This window comes from Hyperolius riggenbachi, chromosome 4 (assembly GCF_040937935.1).
Source record: "Hyperolius riggenbachi isolate aHypRig1 chromosome 4, aHypRig1.pri, whole genome shotgun sequence".
NCBI classification, from domain to species: domain Eukaryota; kingdom Metazoa; phylum Chordata; class Amphibia; order Anura; family Hyperoliidae; genus Hyperolius; species Hyperolius riggenbachi.
Genome location: NC_090649.1, coordinates 3,079,864 through 3,099,264, shown reverse-complemented (window position 1 = coordinate 3,099,264; position 19,401 = coordinate 3,079,864). Strand labels below are relative to the sequence as shown.

Sequence of the window (19,401 nt, the reverse complement as noted above, 5' to 3'; positions counted from 1 at the left end):
GGTGTGAGCTTGGGGATACTGTTATACATAACAGAGACAAAGTCCATTTTCGAATGGTAGAGTCTGGTTTCCAGTGAGTAATTTGTTCCGGCACCTTACTGAGGAATTGAGTGGAAAAGGCGGGACAGGACAAAGAGCACCAGAACTAAGCACAGCAGGGAGAGATGGGAACAAGGAACTACAGGAAAGTCCCATCTGGGGAATAAAGCTCTTGTAGAAGAAGCAGAGAGAATATCACTCCTCCCGGGGCAAGGTCCACTCAGCAGAAAGAATCCAGCACACATTCCTGCAGATCCTAACCTTGCTCCTAAGTACACAGCCTGATAAAGTATTACCTTCCGAGAAGGAGAGGCCACCTTCTGAAGAGTCTGTGAGGGAAACAGCCTAAAACGACTGGCATTGTTTCATGGCTACGTGTGACCGGGACATGATACTAAAGCACTAGTATTTGGGTCACTGATGAGAAACAAGGTATATTTATCTTCACGAGCAGCAAAACTACATTATTATTATTATTATGAGGCATCAAAGAGGACTATTCATCCTTACCACGGGTGTTGCCTGCTCCAGGCAGTTACGTTATATGGCTGCAATGAATAAGGTGAAGGTGACAGCTGATGGCAGAAGTGACCGGACCAGTATTGGTGTGCTTGGAGAACGGGATGAGGACCTGCAGAGGGTTATCCACCTGGTCTATGGCAGATCGGGATAAGAGTCCACAATCCTAGGTCCTCCACAAAGGGGGCATTCAGCAGTGCCGCACACTGTCATTCAAAACCTCCATCAACATCTCCAGCAATAAATGAAATAGTGAGAATTATAGCGCGGGCACGCAACATGCGATACTGGTAGAGTAACGTGCGCTCCCTAGCATTCGGCCAACCCTGTATGTGCCGCAAGATAGTGACTTATCACTACTTCACTAGCACGGCCGCTACTACACACTGTGCAGTCACATTACACATATCACACCCCTATTACTCCTCACATTCCCTGTGTACATAGTGTGTTTATACCTCATTACAGGCACACTGTGCAGCCACATTACACATCACACCCCTATTACTCCTCACATTCCCTGTGTACATAGTGTGTTTATACCTCATTACAGGCACACTGTGCAGTCACATTACACACATCACACCCCTATTACTCCTCACATTCCCTGTGCACATAGTGTGTTTATACCTCATTACAGGCACACTGTGCAGTCACATTACACACATCACACCCCTATTACTCCTCACATTCCCTGTGTACATAGTGTGTTTATACCTCATTATAGGCACACCGTGCAGCTACATTACACACATCACACCCCTATTACTCCTCACATTCCCTGTGTACATAGTGTGTTTATACCTCATTACAGGCACACTGTGCAGTCACATTACACACATCACACCCCTATTACGTCTCACATTCCCTGTGTACATAGTGTGTTTATACCTCATTACAGGCACACTGTGCAGTCACATTACACACATCACACCTCTATTACTCCTCACATTCCCTGTGTACATAGTGTGTTTATACCTCATTACAGGCACACTGTGCAGCCACATTACACACATCACACCCCTATTACTCCTCACATTCCCTGTGTACATAGTGTGTTTATACCTCATTACAGGCACACTGTGCAGTCACATTACACACATCACACCCCTATTACTTCTTACATTCCCGTGCACATAGTGTGTTTATACCTCATTACAGGCACACTGTGCAGCCACATTACACATCACACCCCTATTACTCCTCACATTCCCTGTGTACATAGTGTGTTTATACCGCATTACAGGCACACTGTGCAGTCACATTACACATCACACCCCTATTACTCCTCACATTCCCTGTGTACATAGTGTGTTTATACCTCATTACAGGCACACTGTGCAGCCACATTACACATCACACCCCTATTACTTCTCACATTCCCTGTGTACATAGTGTGTTTATACCTCATTACAGGCACACTGTGCAGTCACATTATACACGTCACACCCCTATTACTCCTCACATTCCCTGTGTACATAGTGTGTTTATACCTCATTACAGGCACACTGTGCAGTCACATTATACACGTCACACCCCTATTACTCCTCACATTCCCTGTGTACATAGTGTGTTTATACCTCATTACAGGCGCTCTGTGCAGTCACATTACACATCACACCCCTATTACTCCTCACATTCCTTGTGTACATAGTGTGTTTATACCTCATTACAGGCACACTGTGCAGCCACATTACACATCACATCCCTATTACTTCTCACATTCCCTGTGTACATAGTGTGTTTATACCTCATTACAGGCACGCTGTGCAGTCACATTACACACATCACACCCCTATTAATCCTCACATTCCCTGTGTGCATAGTGTGTTTATACCTCATTACAGACACACTGTGCAGTCACATTACACATCACACCCCTATTACTCCTCACATTCCCTGTGTACATAGTGTGTTTATACCTCATTACAGGCACACTGTGCAGTCACATTACACATATCACACCCCTATTACTCCTCACATTCCCTGTGTACATAGTGTGTTTATACCTCATTACAGGCACACTGTGCAGTCACATTACACACATCACACCCCTATTACTTCTCACATTCCCTGTGTACATAGTGTGTTTATACCTCATTACAGGCACACTGTGCAGCCACATTACACATCACATCCCTATTACTTCTCACATTCCCTGTGTACATAGTGTGTTTATACCTCATTACAGGCACGCTGTGCAGTCACATTACACACATCACACCCCTATTAATCCTCACAATGCCTGTGCACATAGTGTGTTTATACCTCATTACAGGCACACTGTGCAGTCACATTACACATCACACCCCTATTACTTCTCACATTCCCTGTGTACATAGTGTGTTTATACCTCATTACAGGCACACTGTGCAGTCACATTACACACATCACACCTCTATTACTTCTCACATTCCCCCCGTGTACATAGTGTGTTTATACCTCATTACAGGCACGCTGTGCAGTCACATTACACACATCACACCCCTATTAATCCTCACAATGCCTGTGCACATAGTGTGTTTATACCTCATTACAGGCACACTGTGCAGTCACATTACACATCACACCCCTATTACTTCTCACATTCCCTGTGTACATAGTGTGTTTATACCTCATTACAGGCACACTGTGCAGTCACATTACACACATCACACCTCTATTACTTCTCACATTCCCCCCGTGTACATAGTGTGTTTATACCTCATTACAGGCACACTGTGCAGTCACATTACACATCACATCCCCTATTACTCCTCACATTCCCTGTGTACATAGTGTGTTTATACCTCATTACAGGCGCACCGTGCAGTCACATTACACACATCACACCCTATTACTCCTCACATTCCCTGTGTACATAGTGTGTTTATACCTCATTACAGGCACACTGTGCAGTCACATTACACACATCACACCCCTATTACTCCTCACATTCCCTGTGTACATAGTGTGTTTATACCTCATTACAGGCACACTGTGCAGTCACATTACACACATCACACCCCTATTACTCCTCACATTCCCTGTGTACATAGTGTGTTTATACCTCATTACAGGCACACTGTGCAGTCACATTACACACATCACACCCCTATTACTCCTCACATTCCCTGTGTACATAGTGTGTTTATACCTCATTACAGGCACACTGTGCAGCCACATTACACATCACACCCCTATTACTCCTCACATTCCCTGTGTACATAGTGTGTTTATACCTCATTACAGGCACACTGTGCAGTCACATTACACATCACACCCCTATTACTTCTCACATTCCCTGTGTACATAGTGTGTTTATACCTCATTACAGGCACACTGTGCAGTCACATTACACACATCACACCCCTATTACTCCTCACATTCCCTGTGTACATAGTGTGTTTATACCTCATTACAGGCACACTGTGCAGCCACATTACACATCACACCCCTATTACTTCTCACATTCCCTGTGTACATAGTGTGTTTATACCTCATTACAGGCACACTGTGCAGCCACATTATACACATCACACCCCTATTACTCCTCACATTCCCTGTGTACATAGTGTGTTTATACCTCATTACAGGCACACTGTGCAGTCACATTACACACATCACACCCCTATTACTCCTCACATTCCCTGTGTACATAGTGTGTTTATACCTCATTACAGGCACACTGTGCAGCCACATTACACATCACACCCCTATTACTTCTCACATTCCCTGTGTACATAGTGTGTTTATACCTCATTACAGGCACACTGTGCAGCCACATTATACACATCACACCCCTATTACTCCTCACATTCCCTGTGCACATAGTGTGTTTATACCTCATTACAGGCACACTGTGCAGTCACATTACACATCACACCCCTATTACTTCTCACATTCCCTGTGTACATAGTGTGTTTATACCTCATTACAGGCACACTGTGCAGTCACATTACACACATCACACCCCTATTACTCCTCACATTCCCTGTGCACATAGTGTGTTTATACCTCATTACAGGCACACTGTGCAGTCACATTACACACATCACACCCCTATTACTCCTCACATTCCCTGTGTACATAGTGTGTTTATACCTCATTACAGGCACACTGTGCAGTCACATTACACAGCACACCCCTATTACTCCTCACATTCCCTGTGTACATAGTGTGTTTATACCTCATTACAGGCACACTGTGCAGTCACATTACACACATCACACCCCTATTGCTTCTCACATTCCCTGTGTACATAGTGTGTTTATACCTCATTACAGGCACACTGTGCAGTCACATTACACACATCACACCCCTATTACTCCTCACATTCCCTGTGTACATAGTGTGTTTATACCTCATTACAGGCACACTGTGCAGTCACATTACACACATCACACCCCTATTACTTCTCACATTCCCTGTGTACATAGTGTGTTTATACCTCATTACAGGCACACTGTGCAGTCACATTACACACATCACACCCCTATTACGTCTCACATTCCCTGTGTACATAGTGTGTTTATACCTCATTACAGGCACACTTTGCAGTCACATTACACACATCACACCTCTATTACTCCTCACATTCCCTGTGTACATAGTGTGTTTATACCTCATTACAGGCACACTGTGCAGTCACATTACACATCACACCCCTATTACTCCTCACATACCCTGTGTACATAGTGTGTATTATATCTCATTACAGGCACGCTGTGCAGTCACATTACACACATCACACCCCTATTACTCCTCACATTCCCTGTGTACATAGTGTGTTTATACCTCATTACAGGCACACTGTGCAGTCACATTACACAAATCACACCCCTATTACTTCTCACATTCCCCCCGTGTACATAGTGTGTTTATACCTCATTACAGGCACACTGTGCAGTCACATTACACATCACACCCCTATTACTCCTCACATTCCCTGTGTACATAGTGTGTTTATACCTCATTACAGGCACACTGTGCAGCCACATTACACACATCACAACCCTATTACTCCTCACATTCCCTGTGTACATAGTGTGGTTATACCTCATTACAGGCACACTGTGCAGTCACATTACACATCACACCCCTATTACGTCTCACATTCCCCGTGTACATAGTGTGTTTATACCTCATTACAGGCACACTGTGCAGCCACATTACACATCACACCCCTATTACGTCTCACATTCCCCGTGTACATAGTGTGTTTATACCTCATTACAGGCACACTGTGCAGCCACATTACACACATCACACCCCTATTACTTCTCACATTCCCTGTGTACATAGTGTGTTTATACCTCATTATAGGCACACTGTGCAGTCACATTACACAGCACACCCCTATTACTCCTCACATTCCCTGTGTACATAGTGTGTTTATACCTCATTACAGGCACACTGTGCAGCCACATTACACATCACACCCCTATTACTTCTCACATTCCCTGTGTACATAGTGTGTTTATACCTCATTACAGGCACACTGTGCAGCCACATTACACATCACACCCCTATTACTTCTCACATTCCCTGTGTACATAGTGTGTTTATACCTCATTACAGGCACACTGTGCAGCCACATTACACACATCACACCCCTATTACTTCTCACATTCCCTGTGTACATAGTGTGTTTATACCTCATTACAGGCACACTGTGCAGTCACATTACACACATCACACCCCTATTACTTCTCACATTCCCTGTGTACATAGTGTGTTTATACCTCATTACAGGCACACTGTGCAGTCACATTACACACATCACACCCCTATTACTCCTCACATTCCCTGTGTACATAGTGTGTTTATACCTCATTACAGGCACACTATGCAGTCACATTACACACATCACACCCCTATTACTCCTCACATTCCCTGTGTACATAGTGTGTTTATACCTCATTACAGGCACACTATGCAGTCACATTACACACATCACACCCCTATTACTCCTCACATTCCCTGTGTACATAGTGTGTTTATACCTCATTACAGGCACACTGTGCAGTCACATTACACACATCACACCCCTATTACTCCTCACATTCCCTGTGTACATAGTGTGTTTATACCTCATTACAGGCACACTGTGCAGTCACATTACACATATCACTCCCCTATTACTCCTCACATTCCCTGTGTACATAGTGTGTTTATACCTCATTAGAGGCACACTGTGCAGTCACATTACACACATCACACCCCTATTACTCCTCACATTCCCTGTGTATATAGTGTGTTTATACCTCATTACAGGCACACCGTGCAGTCACATTACACACATCACACCCCTATTACTCCTCACATTCCCTGTGTACATAGTGTGTTTATACCTCATTACAGGCACACCGTGCAGTCACATTACACACATGACACCTCTATTACTCCTCACATTCCATGTGTACATGGTGTGTTTATACCTCATTACAGGCACACTGTGCAGTCACATTACACACATCACACCCCTATTACTTCTCACATTCCTTGTGTACATAGTGTGTTTATACCTCATTATAGGCACACTGTGCAGTCACATTACACATCACACCCCTATTACTTCTCACATTCCCTGTGTACATAGTGTTATACCTCATTACAGGCACACTGTGCAGTCACATTACACACATCACACCCCTATTACTTCTCACATTCCCTGTGTACATAGTGTGTTTATACCTCATTACAGGCACACTGTGCAGTCACATTACACACATCACACCCCTATTACTCCTCACATTCCCCGTGTACATAGTGTGTTTATACCTCATTATAGGCACACTGTGCAGTCACATTACACACATCACACCCCTATTACTCCTCACATTCCCTGTGTACATAGTGTGTTTATACCTCATTACAGGCACACTGTGCAGTCACATTATACACATCACACCCCTATTACTCCTCACATTCCCTGTGTACATAGTGTGTTTATACCACATTACAGGCACACTGTGCAGTCACATTACACATCACACCCCTATTACTCCTCACATTCCTTGTGTACATAGTGTGTTTATACCTCATTACAGGCACACTGTGCAGTCACATTACACATCACACCCCTATTACTCCTCACATTCCCTGTGTACATAGTGTGTTTATACCTCATTACAGGCACACTGTGCTGTCACATTACACACATCACACCCCTATTACTTCTCACATTCCCTGTGTACATAGTGTGTTTATACCTCATTACAGGCACACTGTGCAGTCACATTACACACATCACACCCCTATTACTTCTCACATTCCCTGTGTACATAGTGTGTTTATACCACATTACAGGCACACTGTGCAGCCACATTACACACATCACACCCCTATTACTTCTCACATTCCCTGTGTACATAGTGTGTTTATACCTCATTACAGGCACACCGTGCAGTCACATTACACACATCACACCCCTATTACTCCTCACATTCCCCGTGTACATACTGTAGTGTGTTAGTACCTCATTACAGGCACACTGTGCAGTCACATTACACACATCACACCTCTATTACTCCTCACATTCCCTGTGTACATGGTGTGTTTATACCTCATTACAGGCACACTGTGCAGTCACATTACACACATCACACCTCTATTACTCCTCACATTCCCTGTGTACATGGTGTGTTTATACCTCATTACAGGCACACTGTGCAGTCACATTACACACATCACACCCCTATTACTCCTCACATTCCCTGTGTATATAGTGTGTTTATACCTCATTACAGGCACACCGTGCAGTCACATTACACATCACACCCCTATTACTCCTCACATTCCTTGTGTACATAGTGTGTTTATACCTCATTACAGGCACACTGTGCAGTCACATTACACACATCACACCCCTATTACTCCTCACATTCCCTGTGTACATATTGTGTTTATACCTCATTACAGGCACACCGTGCAGTCACATTACACATCACACCCTTATTACTCCTCACATTCCCTGTGTACATAGTGTGTTTATACCTCATTATAGGCACACTGTGCAGTCACATTACACACATCACACCCCTATTACTTCTCACATTCCCTGTGTACATAGTGTGTTTATACCTCATTACAGGCACACTGTGCAGTCACATTACACACATCACACCCCTATTACTCCTCACATTCCCTGTGTACATAGTGTGTTTATACCTCATAACAGGCACACTGTGCAGCCACATTACACACCTCACACCCCTATTACTTCTCACATTCCCTGTGTACATTGTGTGTTTATACCTCATTATAGGCACACCGTGCAGCTACATTACACACATCACACCCCTATTACTCCTCACATTCCCTGTGTACATAGTGTGTTTATACCTCATTATAGGCACACTGTGCAGTCACATTATGCACATCACACCCCTATTACTCCTCACATTCCCTGTGTACATAGTGTGTTTATACCACATTACAGGCACACTGTGCAGTCACATTACACATCACACCCCTATTACTCCTCACATTCCTTGTGTACATAGTGTGTTTATACCTCATTACAGGCACACTGTGCAGTCACATTACACACATCACACCCCTATTACTCCTCACATTCCCTGTGTACATGGTGTGTTTATACCTCATTACAGGCACACTGTGCAGTCACATTACACACATCACACCCCTATTACTCCTCACATTCCCTGTGTACATAGTGTGTTTATACCTCATTACAGGCACACCGTGCAGTCACATTACACACATCACACCCCTATTACTTCTCACATTCCCTGTGTACATAGTGTGTTTATACCACATTACAGGCACACTGTGCAGTCACATTACACATCACACCCCTATTACTTCTCACATTCCCTGTGTACATAGTGTTATACCTCATTACAGGTACACTGTGCAGTCACATTACACACATCACACCCCTATTACTCCTCACATTCCCTGTGTACATAGTGTGTTTATACCTCATTACAGGCACACTGTGCAGTCACATTACACACATCACACCCCTATTACTTCTCACATTCCCTGTGTACCTAGTGTGTTATACCTCATTACAGGCACACTGTGCAGTCACATTACACACATCACACCCCTATTACTCCTCACATTCCCTGTGTACATAGTGTGTTTATACCTCATTACAGGCGCTCTGTGCAGTCACATTACACATCACACCCCTATTACTCCTCACATTCCCTGTGTACATAGTGTGTTTATACCTCATTACAGACACACTGTGCAGTCACATTACACATCACACCCCTATTACTTCTCACATTCCCTGTGTACATAGTGTGTTTATACCTCATTACAGGCACACTGTGCAGCCACATTACACATCACACCCCTATTACTTCTCACATTCCCTGTGTACATAGTGTGTTTATACCTCATTACAGGCACACTGTGCAGTCACATTACACACATCACACCCCTATTACTGCTCACATTCCCTGTGTACATAGTGTGTTTATACCTCATTACAGGCACACTGTGCAGTCACATTACACATCACACCCCTATTACTGCTCACATTCCCCGTGTACATAGTGTGTTTATACCTCATTACAGGCACACTGTGCAGTCACATTACACATCACACCCCTATTACTCCTCACATTCCCTGTGTACATAGTGTGTTTATACCACATTACAGGCACACTGTGCAGTCACATTACACACATCACACCCCTATTACTTCTCACATTCCCTGTGTACATAGTGTGTTTATACCTCATTACAGGCACACTGTGCAGTCACATTACACATCACACCCTTATTACGCCTCACATTCCCTGTGTACATAGTGTGTTATACCTCATTACAGGCACACTGTGCAGTCACATTACACACATCACACCCCTATTACTCCTCACATTCCCTGTGTACATAGTGTGTTTATACCTCATTACAGGCACACTGTGCAGTCACATTACACATCACACCCCTATTACTCCTCACATTCCCTGTGTGCATAGTGTGTTTATACCTCATTACAGACACACTGTGCAGTCACATTACACATCACACCCCTATTACTTCTCACATTCCCTGTGTACATAGTGTGTTTATACCTCATTACAGGCACACTGTGCAGTCACATTACACATCACACCCTTATTACGCCTCACATTCCCTGTGTACATAGTGTGTTTATACCTCATTACAGGTACACTGTGCAGTCACATTACACATCACACCCCTATTACTCCTCACATTCCCTGTGTACATAGTGTGTTTATACCTCATTACAGGCACACTGTGCAGTCACATTACACATCACACCCCTATTACTCCTCACATTCCCTGTGTACATAGTGTGTTTATACCTCATTACAGGCACACTGTGCAGTCACATTACACACATCACACCCCTGTTACTCCTCACATTCCCTGTGTACATAGTGTGTTTATACCTCATTACAGGCACACTGTGCAGTCACATTACACACATCACACCCCTATTACTCCTCACATTCCCTGTGTACATAGTGTGTTTATACCTCATTACAGGCACACTGTGCAGTCACATTACACACATCACACCCCTATTACTTCTCACATTCCCTGTGTACATAGTGTGTTTATACCTCATTATAGGCACACTGTGCAGTCACATTACACACATCACACCCCTATTACTTCTCACATTCCCTGTGTACATAGTGTGTTTATACCTCATTACAGGCGCTCTGTGCAGTCACATTACACATCACACCCCTATTACTCCTCACATTCCCTGTGTGCATAGTGTGTTTATACCCCATTACAGGCACACTGTGCAGTCACATTACACACATCACACCCCTATTACTTCTCACATTCCCTGTGTACATAGTGTGTTTATACCTCATTACAGGCACACTGTGCAGTCACATTACACATCACACCCCTATTACTTCTCACATTCCCTGTGTACATAGTGTGTTATACCTCATTACAGGCACACTATGCAGTCACATTACACACATCACACCCCTATTACTCCTCACATTCCCTGTGTACATAGTGTGTTTATACCCCATTACAGGCACACTGTGCAGTCACATTACACCCCTATTACCTCTCACTAGACAGTCCCAGTTAGAATTCTGACCGCAGCTCTCACAAAGCGACGCCTCCCATTACCTCAGTCTGATCGGGGATGTCTCTCCTCAGCTGCGTATTTGACTGACAGATAATCCAGTAAGAGAAGATGCACTGTGACCTGGCGTCCAGTAATCAGCTTATCATACACACAACATCCTGAACAAAGGGACAACATGGATACTACCTGACCCCAGACCCAACCCCGCTGCCCGACCCCAGACCCAACCCCGCTGCCCGACCCCAGACCCAACCCCGCTGCCCGACCCCAGACCCAACCCCGTTGCCCGACCCCAGACCTAACCACGCTGGCAGATGGGGTACACAGAGGTAGGTACACGGCAGGCAGACGGGGTACACAGAGGTAGGTACACGGCAGGCAGACGGGGTACACAGAGGTAGGTACACGGCAGGCAGACGGGGTACACAGAGGTAGGTACACGGCAGGCAGACGGGGTACACAGAGGAAGGTACACGGCAGGCAGACGGGGTACACAGAGGAAGGTACACGGCAGGCAGACGGGGTACACAGAGGTAGGTACACGGCAGGCAGACGGGGTACACAGAGGTAGGTACACGGCAGGCAGACGGGGTACACAGAGGTAGGTACACGGCAGGCAGACGGGGTACACAGAGGAGGGTACACGGCAGGCAGACGGGGTACACAGAGGAGGGTACACGGCAGGCAGACGGGGTACACAGAGGAGGGTACACGGCAGGCAGACGGGGTACACAGAGGTAGGTACACGGCAGGCAGACGGGGTACACAGAGGTAGGTACACGGCAGGCAGACGGGGTACACAGAGGTAGGTACACGGCAGGCAGACGGGGTACACGGCAGGCAGACGGGGTACACGGCAGGCAGACGGGGTACACGGCAGGCAGACGGGGTACACAGAGGTAGGCACACGGCAGGCAGACGGGGTAGACAGAGGTAGGCACACGGCAGGCAGACGGGATACACAGAGGTAGGTACACGGCAGGCAGACGGGGTACACACAGGTAGGTACACGGCAGGCAGACGGGGTACACACAGGTAGGTACACGGCAGGCAGACGGGGTACACACAGGTAGGTACACGGCAGGCAGACGGGGTACACACAGGTAGGTACACGGCAGGCAGACGGGGTACACACAGGTAGGTACACGGCAGGCAGACGGGGTACACACAGGTAGGTACACGGCAGGCAGGCAGGGTACACACAGGTAGGTACACGGCAGGCAGGCGGGGTACACACAGGTAGGTACACGGCAGGCAGGCGGGGTACACACAGGTAGGTACACGGCAGGCAGGCGGGGTACACACAGGTACGTTAACGGCAGGCGGGGTACACACAGGTAGGTACACGGCAGGCAGAGGGGGTACACAGAGGTGGGTGCACGGCAGGCAGGCGGGGTACACACAAGTAGGTGCACGGCAGGCAGACGGGGTACACAGAGGTAGGTGCGCGGCAGGCAGGCGGGGTACACACAGGTAGGTACACGGCAGGCAGACGGGGTACACACAGGTAGGTACACGGCAGGCGGGGTACACACAGGTAGGTACACGGCAGGCAAGGTGGGTAACACAGAGGAAATAATACAGGAGGTGGGAGGAGGGCCAGAGAGAGGTAAGTACACAGGAGAGAGGGGAAGTAAGTATACAGCAGGCAGGGTGAGTGCGGGTAACACAGAGGTAAGTACACTGTAGGCAGGCCGCGGGGGGAGGAGGAGGGGCAGAGAGGTAAGTACACAGAGGGAGGGGCAGGTAAGTACACAGCAGGCAGGGGGGGAGGGGCAGGTAAGTACACAGCAGGCTGGGGAGGAGGGGCAGAGAGAGGTAAGTACACAGAGGGAGGGGCAGGTAAGTACACAGCAGGTGTGGGGGGAGGGGCAGAGAGAGGTAAGTACACAGCAGGCTGGGGAGGAGGGGCAGAGAGGTAAGTACACAGAGGGAGGGGCAGGTAAGTACACAGCAGGTGTGGGGGGAGGGGCAGAGAGAGGTAAGTACACAGCAGGCTGGGGAGGAGGGGCAGAGAGAGGTAAGTACACAGAGGGAGGGGCAGGTAAGTACACAGCAGGTGTGGGGGGAGGGGCAGAGAGAGGTAAGTACACAGCAGGCTGGGGAGGAGGGGCAGAGAGAGGTAAGTACACAGAGGGAGGGGCAGGTAAGTACACAGCAGGTGTGGGGGGAGGGGCAGAGAGAGGTAAGTACACAGCAGGCTGGGGAGGAGGGGCAGAGAGAGGTAAGTACACAGAGGGAGGGGCAGGTAAGTACACAGCAGGTGTGGGGGGAGGGGCAGAGAGAGGTAAGTACACAGCAGGCTGGGGAGGAGGGGCAGAGAGAGGTAAGTACACAGAGGGAGGGGCAGGTAAGTACACAGCAGGTGTGGGGGAGGGGCAGAGAGAGGTAAGTACACAGCAGGCTGGGGAGGAGGGGCAGAGAGGTAAGTACACAGAGGGAGGGGCAGGTAAGTACACAGCAGGTGTGGGGGGAGGGGCAGAGAGAGGTAAGTACACAGCAGGCTGGGGAGGAGGGGCAGAGAGGTAAGTACACAGAGGGAGGGGCAGGTAAGTACACAGCAGGTGTGGGGGGAGGGGCAGAGAGAGGTAAGTACACAGCAGGCTGGGGAGGAGGGGCAGAGAGGTAAGTACACAGAGGGAGGGGCAGGTAAGTACACAGCAGGTGTGGGGGGAGGGGCAGAGAGAGGTAAGTACACAGCAGGCTGGGGAGGAGGGGCAGAGAGGTAAGTACACAGAGGGAGGGGCAGGTAAGTACACAGCAGGTGTGGGGGGAGGGGCAGAGAGAGGTAAGTACACAGCAGGCTGGGGAGGAGGGGCAGAGAGGTAAGTACACAGAGGGAGGGGCAGGTAAGTACACAGCAGGTGTGGGGGGAGGGGCAGAGAGAGGTAAGTACACAGCAGGCTGGGGAGGAGGGGCAGAGAGGTAAGTACACAGAGGGAGGGGCAGGTAAGTACACAGCAGGTGTGGGGGGAGGGGCAGAGAGAGGTAAGTACACAGCAGGCTGGGGAGGAGGGGCAGAGAGGTAAGTACACAGAGGGAGGGGCAGGTAAGTACACAGCAGGTGTGGGGGGAGGGGCAGAGAGAGGTAAGTACACAGCAGGCTGGGGAGGAGGGGCAGAGAGGTAAGTACACAGAGGGAGGGGCAGGTAAGTACACAGCAGGTGTGGGGGGAGGGGCAGAGAGAGGTAAGTACACAGCAGGCTGGGGAGGAGGGGCAGAGAGGTAAGTACACAGAGGGAGGGGCAGGTAAGTACACAGCAGGTGTGGGGGAGGGGCAGAGAGAGGTAAGTACACAGCAGGCTGGGGAGGAGGGGCAGAGAGGTAAGTACACAGAGGGAGGGGCAGGTAAGTACACAGCAGGTGTGGGGGGAGGGGCAGAGAGAGGTAAGTACACAGCAGGCTGGGGAGGAGGGGCAGAGAGAGGTAAGTACACAGAGGGAGGGGCAGGTAAGTACACAGCAGGTGTGGGGGGAGGGGCAGAGAGAGGTAAGTACACAGCAGGCTGGGGAGGAGGGGCAGAGAGAGGTAAGTACACAGAGGGAGGGGCAGGTAAGTACACAGCAGGTGTGGGGGGAGGGGCAGAGAGAGGTAAGTACACAGCAGGCTGGGGAGGAGGGGCAGAGAGGTAAGTACACAGATGGAGGGGCAGGTAAGTACACAGCAGGTGTGGGGGGAGGGGCAGAGAGAGGTAAGTACACAGCAGGCTGGGGAGGAGGGGCAGAGAGAGGTAAGTACACAGAGGGAGGGGCAGGTAAGTACACAGCAGGTGTGGGGGGAGGGGCAGAGAGAGGTAAGTACACAGCAGGCTGGGGAGGAGGGGCAGAGAGAGGTAAGTACACAGAGGGAGGGGCAGGTAAGTACACAGCAGGTGTGGGGGGAGGGGCAGAGAGAGGTAAGTACACAGCAGGCTGGGGAGGAGGGGCAGAGAGGTAAGTACACAGATGGAGGGGCAGGTAAGTACACAGCAGGTGTGGGGGGAGGGGCAGAGAGAGGTAAGTACACAGCAGGCTGGGGAGGAGGGGCAGAGAGGTAAGTACACAGAGGGAGGGGCAGGTAAGTACACAGCAGGTGTGGGGGGAGGGGCAGAGAGAGGTAAGTACACAGCAGGCTGGGGAGGAGGGGCAGAGAGAGGTAAGTACACAGAGGGAGGGGCAGGTAAGTACACAGCAGGTGTGGGGGGAGGGGCAGAGAGAGGTAAGTACACAGCAGGCTGGGGAGGAGGGGCAGAGAGAGGTAAGTACACAGAGGGAGGGGCAGGTAAGTACACAGCAGGTGTGGGGGGAGGGGCAGAGAGAGGTAAGTACACAGCAGGCTGGGGAGGAGGGGCAGAGAGGTAAGTACACAGATGGAGGGGCAGGTAAGTACACAGCAGGTGTGGGGGGAGGGGCAGAGAGAGGTAAGTACACAGCAGGCTGGGGAGGAGGGGCAGAGAGGTAAGTACACAGAGGGAGGGGCAGGTAAGTACACAGCAGGTGTGGGGGGAGGGGCAGAGAGAGGTAAGTACACAGCAGGCTGGGGAGGCGGGGCAGAGAGGTAAGTACACAGAGGGAGGGGCAGGTAAGTACACAGCAGGTGTGGGGGGAGGGGCAGAGAGAGGTAAGTACACAGCAGGCTGGGGAGGAGGGGCAGAGAGGTAAGTACACAGATGGAGGGGCAGGTAAGTACACAGCAGGTGTGGGGGGAGGGGCAGAGAGAGGTAAGTACACAGCAGGCTGGGGAGGAGGGGCAGAGAGGTAAGTACACAGAGGGAGGGGCAGGTAAGTACACAGCAGGTGTGGGGGGAGGGGCAGAGAGAGGTAAGTACACAGCAGGCTGGGGAGGAGGGGCAGAGAGGTAAGTACACAGAGGGAGGGGCAGGTAAGTACACAGCAGGTGTGGGGGGAGGGGCAGAGAGAGGTAAGTACACAGCAGGCTGGGGAGGAGGGGCAGAGAGGTAAGTACACAGAGGGAGGGGCAGGTAAGTACACAGCAGGTGTGGGGGGAGGGGCAGAGAGAGGTAAGTACACAGCAGGCTGGGGAGGAGGGGCAGAGAGGTAAGTACACAGAGGGAGGGGCAGGTAAGTACACAGCAGGTGTGGGGGGAGGGGCAGAGAGAGGTAAGTACACAGCAGGCTGGGGAGGAGGGGCAGAGAGGTAAGTACACAGAGGGAGGGGCAGGTAAGTACACAGCAGGTGTGGGGGGAGGGGCAGAGAGAGGTAAGTACACAGCAGGCTGGGGAGGAGGGGCAGAGAGGTAAGTACACAGAGGGAGGGGCAGGTAAGTACACAGCAGGCAGGTGTGGGGGGAGGGGCAGGTAAGTACTCACAGGTGAGGCGGCTTCCTCCTTCCAGCGGCTCGTGCCCAGCAATCCCGGAACTCAGCTGCAGGCTCCGCCCACACACAGACACCGTACAGCCTGACACTGGTGACGTCATCTCCCCTGCCACCGCCGCCATGTCAAGTGTGGGCAAACCGTCACCACGGCTGCGCTCATCTCCGTATACCCCGCCCCTGACACGCTCCGCCCCTAGTGACAGATTCTCCTACAGGAGGCGGGGCAGAAAACGTCACCCGCCCTCACTCAGTATGGCCGCCGCGGCCTCCCCGCCCACGGCACGTGACGTGTGAGCGGCTAGAGCACAGTGGGCGGGGCGTGTGACGTGTCTGCAGAGTGAAGATGGCGGGAGAAGCTGCGCGAGGGAGATCCCACAGGTGCGTCCCGCGTGCTGCTACTAGTGTTGTCCGGATCATGAACGATTCGGATCTTTGATCCGAATCTATTTTATGAGTCGATCATCCGAATCATCAAAATGAACGATTCGGATCGCAAAAGGGGCGGGGCCAGGAGCGACACGCCCCCTCCCAGCGGGCAGCGGGGTCTTGGAAGCAGAGCAGAGATGGATCGCTCTGTTGGAGGGGAGGCCGCCTTGCACAGCCACAGGTAGATGAGAGAGGTAGAGGGGATATGGGTGCCACTGCCAGATATGTGTAGAGCACACATACTGGCTGTAATGTGCTGCTCATTATAGGCTGTCTGTTCTGTAGTTGTGCACAGTGATCACATTGGAAGCAGAGCAGAGATGGATCGCTCTGTTGGAGGGGACTCAGGGGAGGCAGCCTTGCAGGGAGACAGGTAGATGGGAGAGAGGGGACATGGGTGCCACTGCCAGATATGTGTAGAGCACACATACTGGCTATAACGTGCTGCCCATTATAGACTGGCTGTTCCGTAGTGCTGCACAGTGATCACATTGGAAGCTTTTGGCTCAGCACAGCTCAGTAACTTTGCAGGCACTGTGATTGCAGCGCAATATGATCCTCCTCCACTCGCACTAAACAGCTGCACTTATCTTCTGGGAATGCTTTCTTTCACTGTGCGACCTTTTCTTTCAAAGTGTACAGATGAACATATAGGTGAAATATATGTAAAGCATATGACTTCAGCATGTGGGTATTACGTGCAAACATTTCTGCTCTCTGCTCGTCCCTCCTCCCTTCTCTGTCCACTCCCTGCCCTCTGTCCATCTTCTCCCCTTCTCTGTGTGTCCACTCCCTCCCCTTCTCCTGTCCACAGACCTGTCCTGCTGTTCATTTCACCCCCGAATGCTTCCGGTAGTAAAATGATCCGAGATTCGGATCAAAGATCCGGATCTCTTCAATGATCCGATTCGAATCATCCGGATCATTGAAAAGATCCGAACTTCCCATCTCTAGCTGCTACTGTGTCCCCCTCGCCCCGCCCCCTTGTATATCCGCCCCTCCCTCCCGCTACTATATATAGCTCAGGCGTGATACTGAGAGAGGCGGCTCCCCCTCCTACTGTGTGTGTACAGCACAGCCTGTCTCCTCCCCCCATATACAGCACAGCCTGTCTCCTCCTCCTCCCATATACACAGGGCCGGATTTGTGGGAAGGCCCCCAAGGCACGTTCAAAGGGCGCATTGAAAACTGTCGGAGCTAGTCTACTTTAGGGGACCCACCGCAAATCCCCATAGACACTTTCAGCTGGGCTGCAGAAACGGAACAAATGTCCGCTTTCACCTTGTTTAAACCCCCACAAGCCTTATACCCACGGATAGGTAAGCATATCCTGTAACGAACTGTGAGGTTTTCGGTCAAAAAAAAGTTGAAATGGGCTGTGTAGGAGCCGCCGAACGGCCTTAATCTCGGTTCCGTCGGCCATCTTCCTTCTGCTGTGCAGGTCCTTTCTTTCTCCTCATTGGAGGGTTTGTTAGCTGCTGACAGAAGCTGGCACGCCCCCACCTAACAATCCCTCCAATGAGGAGGAAGAAACGACCTGCAGAGCAGAACAAAGATGGCTGACGGACCCGAAATTGCGGCAGTTCGGCGGCTCCTGTACAGTCAGTTCCAACTTTTTTTTTGACCGAAACCGCAAAATTCGTTAGAGGACATGCTTAGCTACCCAGGGATATAAGGCTTGTGGAGGTTTAAACAAGCAAACGGAAGACATTTGTTCCGTTTTGCAGCCCAGGTGAAAGTGTCTATGGGGATTTGCGGTGGGTCCCCTAAAGTAGACTAGCTCCAAACTGTCTGCGTCCCGACTCCAGATCCATGAATGCCATCAATTGTGCCATCAATTGGCTTTCGACAACACAGCGGGTAGAAACGGACATCTGCGCCCTCCTCTGCTCCAGTTCCTGCCTGCCGGCCTATGAGTAGCGCAGATTCCGGAAGTCAGTGACAGCGTGCAGCGTGATTGGCTGGAGCTGCCGCTCACGTGACGCTTGGGTGTCCCGGCGTGCAGGGCTGCTGTCTGTTGGAGGGAGGCAGAGGCTCATGGCTCAAA

General features: G+C 49.9%; 2 protein-coding genes across 4 annotated transcripts in view; one reads left to right on the top strand and one right to left on the bottom strand.

Moving 5' to 3' along the window:
* Positions 1–17,108, bottom strand: part of DNAJC5G (DnaJ heat shock protein family (Hsp40) member C5 gamma) — a 58,086-nt gene extending 40,978 nt beyond the window's left edge. Inside the window, exon 1 of one of the 2 annotated variants that reach the window (XM_068279811.1) lies at positions 16,921–17,108. The gene's annotated coding sequence lies outside the window, so the exon portion shown is untranslated. Of the gene's footprint in view, positions 1–11,587; positions 11,683–16,920 lie in introns of those variants that run through there. The other variant, XM_068279813.1, reaches the window with a different exon arrangement.
* The window catches only part of LOC137571110 (uridine-cytidine kinase-like 1), a 190,396-nt gene continuing 188,102 nt past the window's right edge, over positions 17,108–19,401 (top strand). The window contains exon 1 of one of the 2 annotated variants that reach the window (XM_068279810.1): positions 17,108–17,306. In XM_068279810.1, coding sequence (XP_068135911.1) covers positions 17,272–17,306 — 35 coding nt within the window. In that variant the 5' untranslated portion in view covers positions 17,108–17,271. Of the gene's footprint in view, positions 17,307–17,469; positions 17,536–19,401 lie in introns of those variants that run through there. The other variant, XM_068279809.1, reaches the window with a different exon arrangement.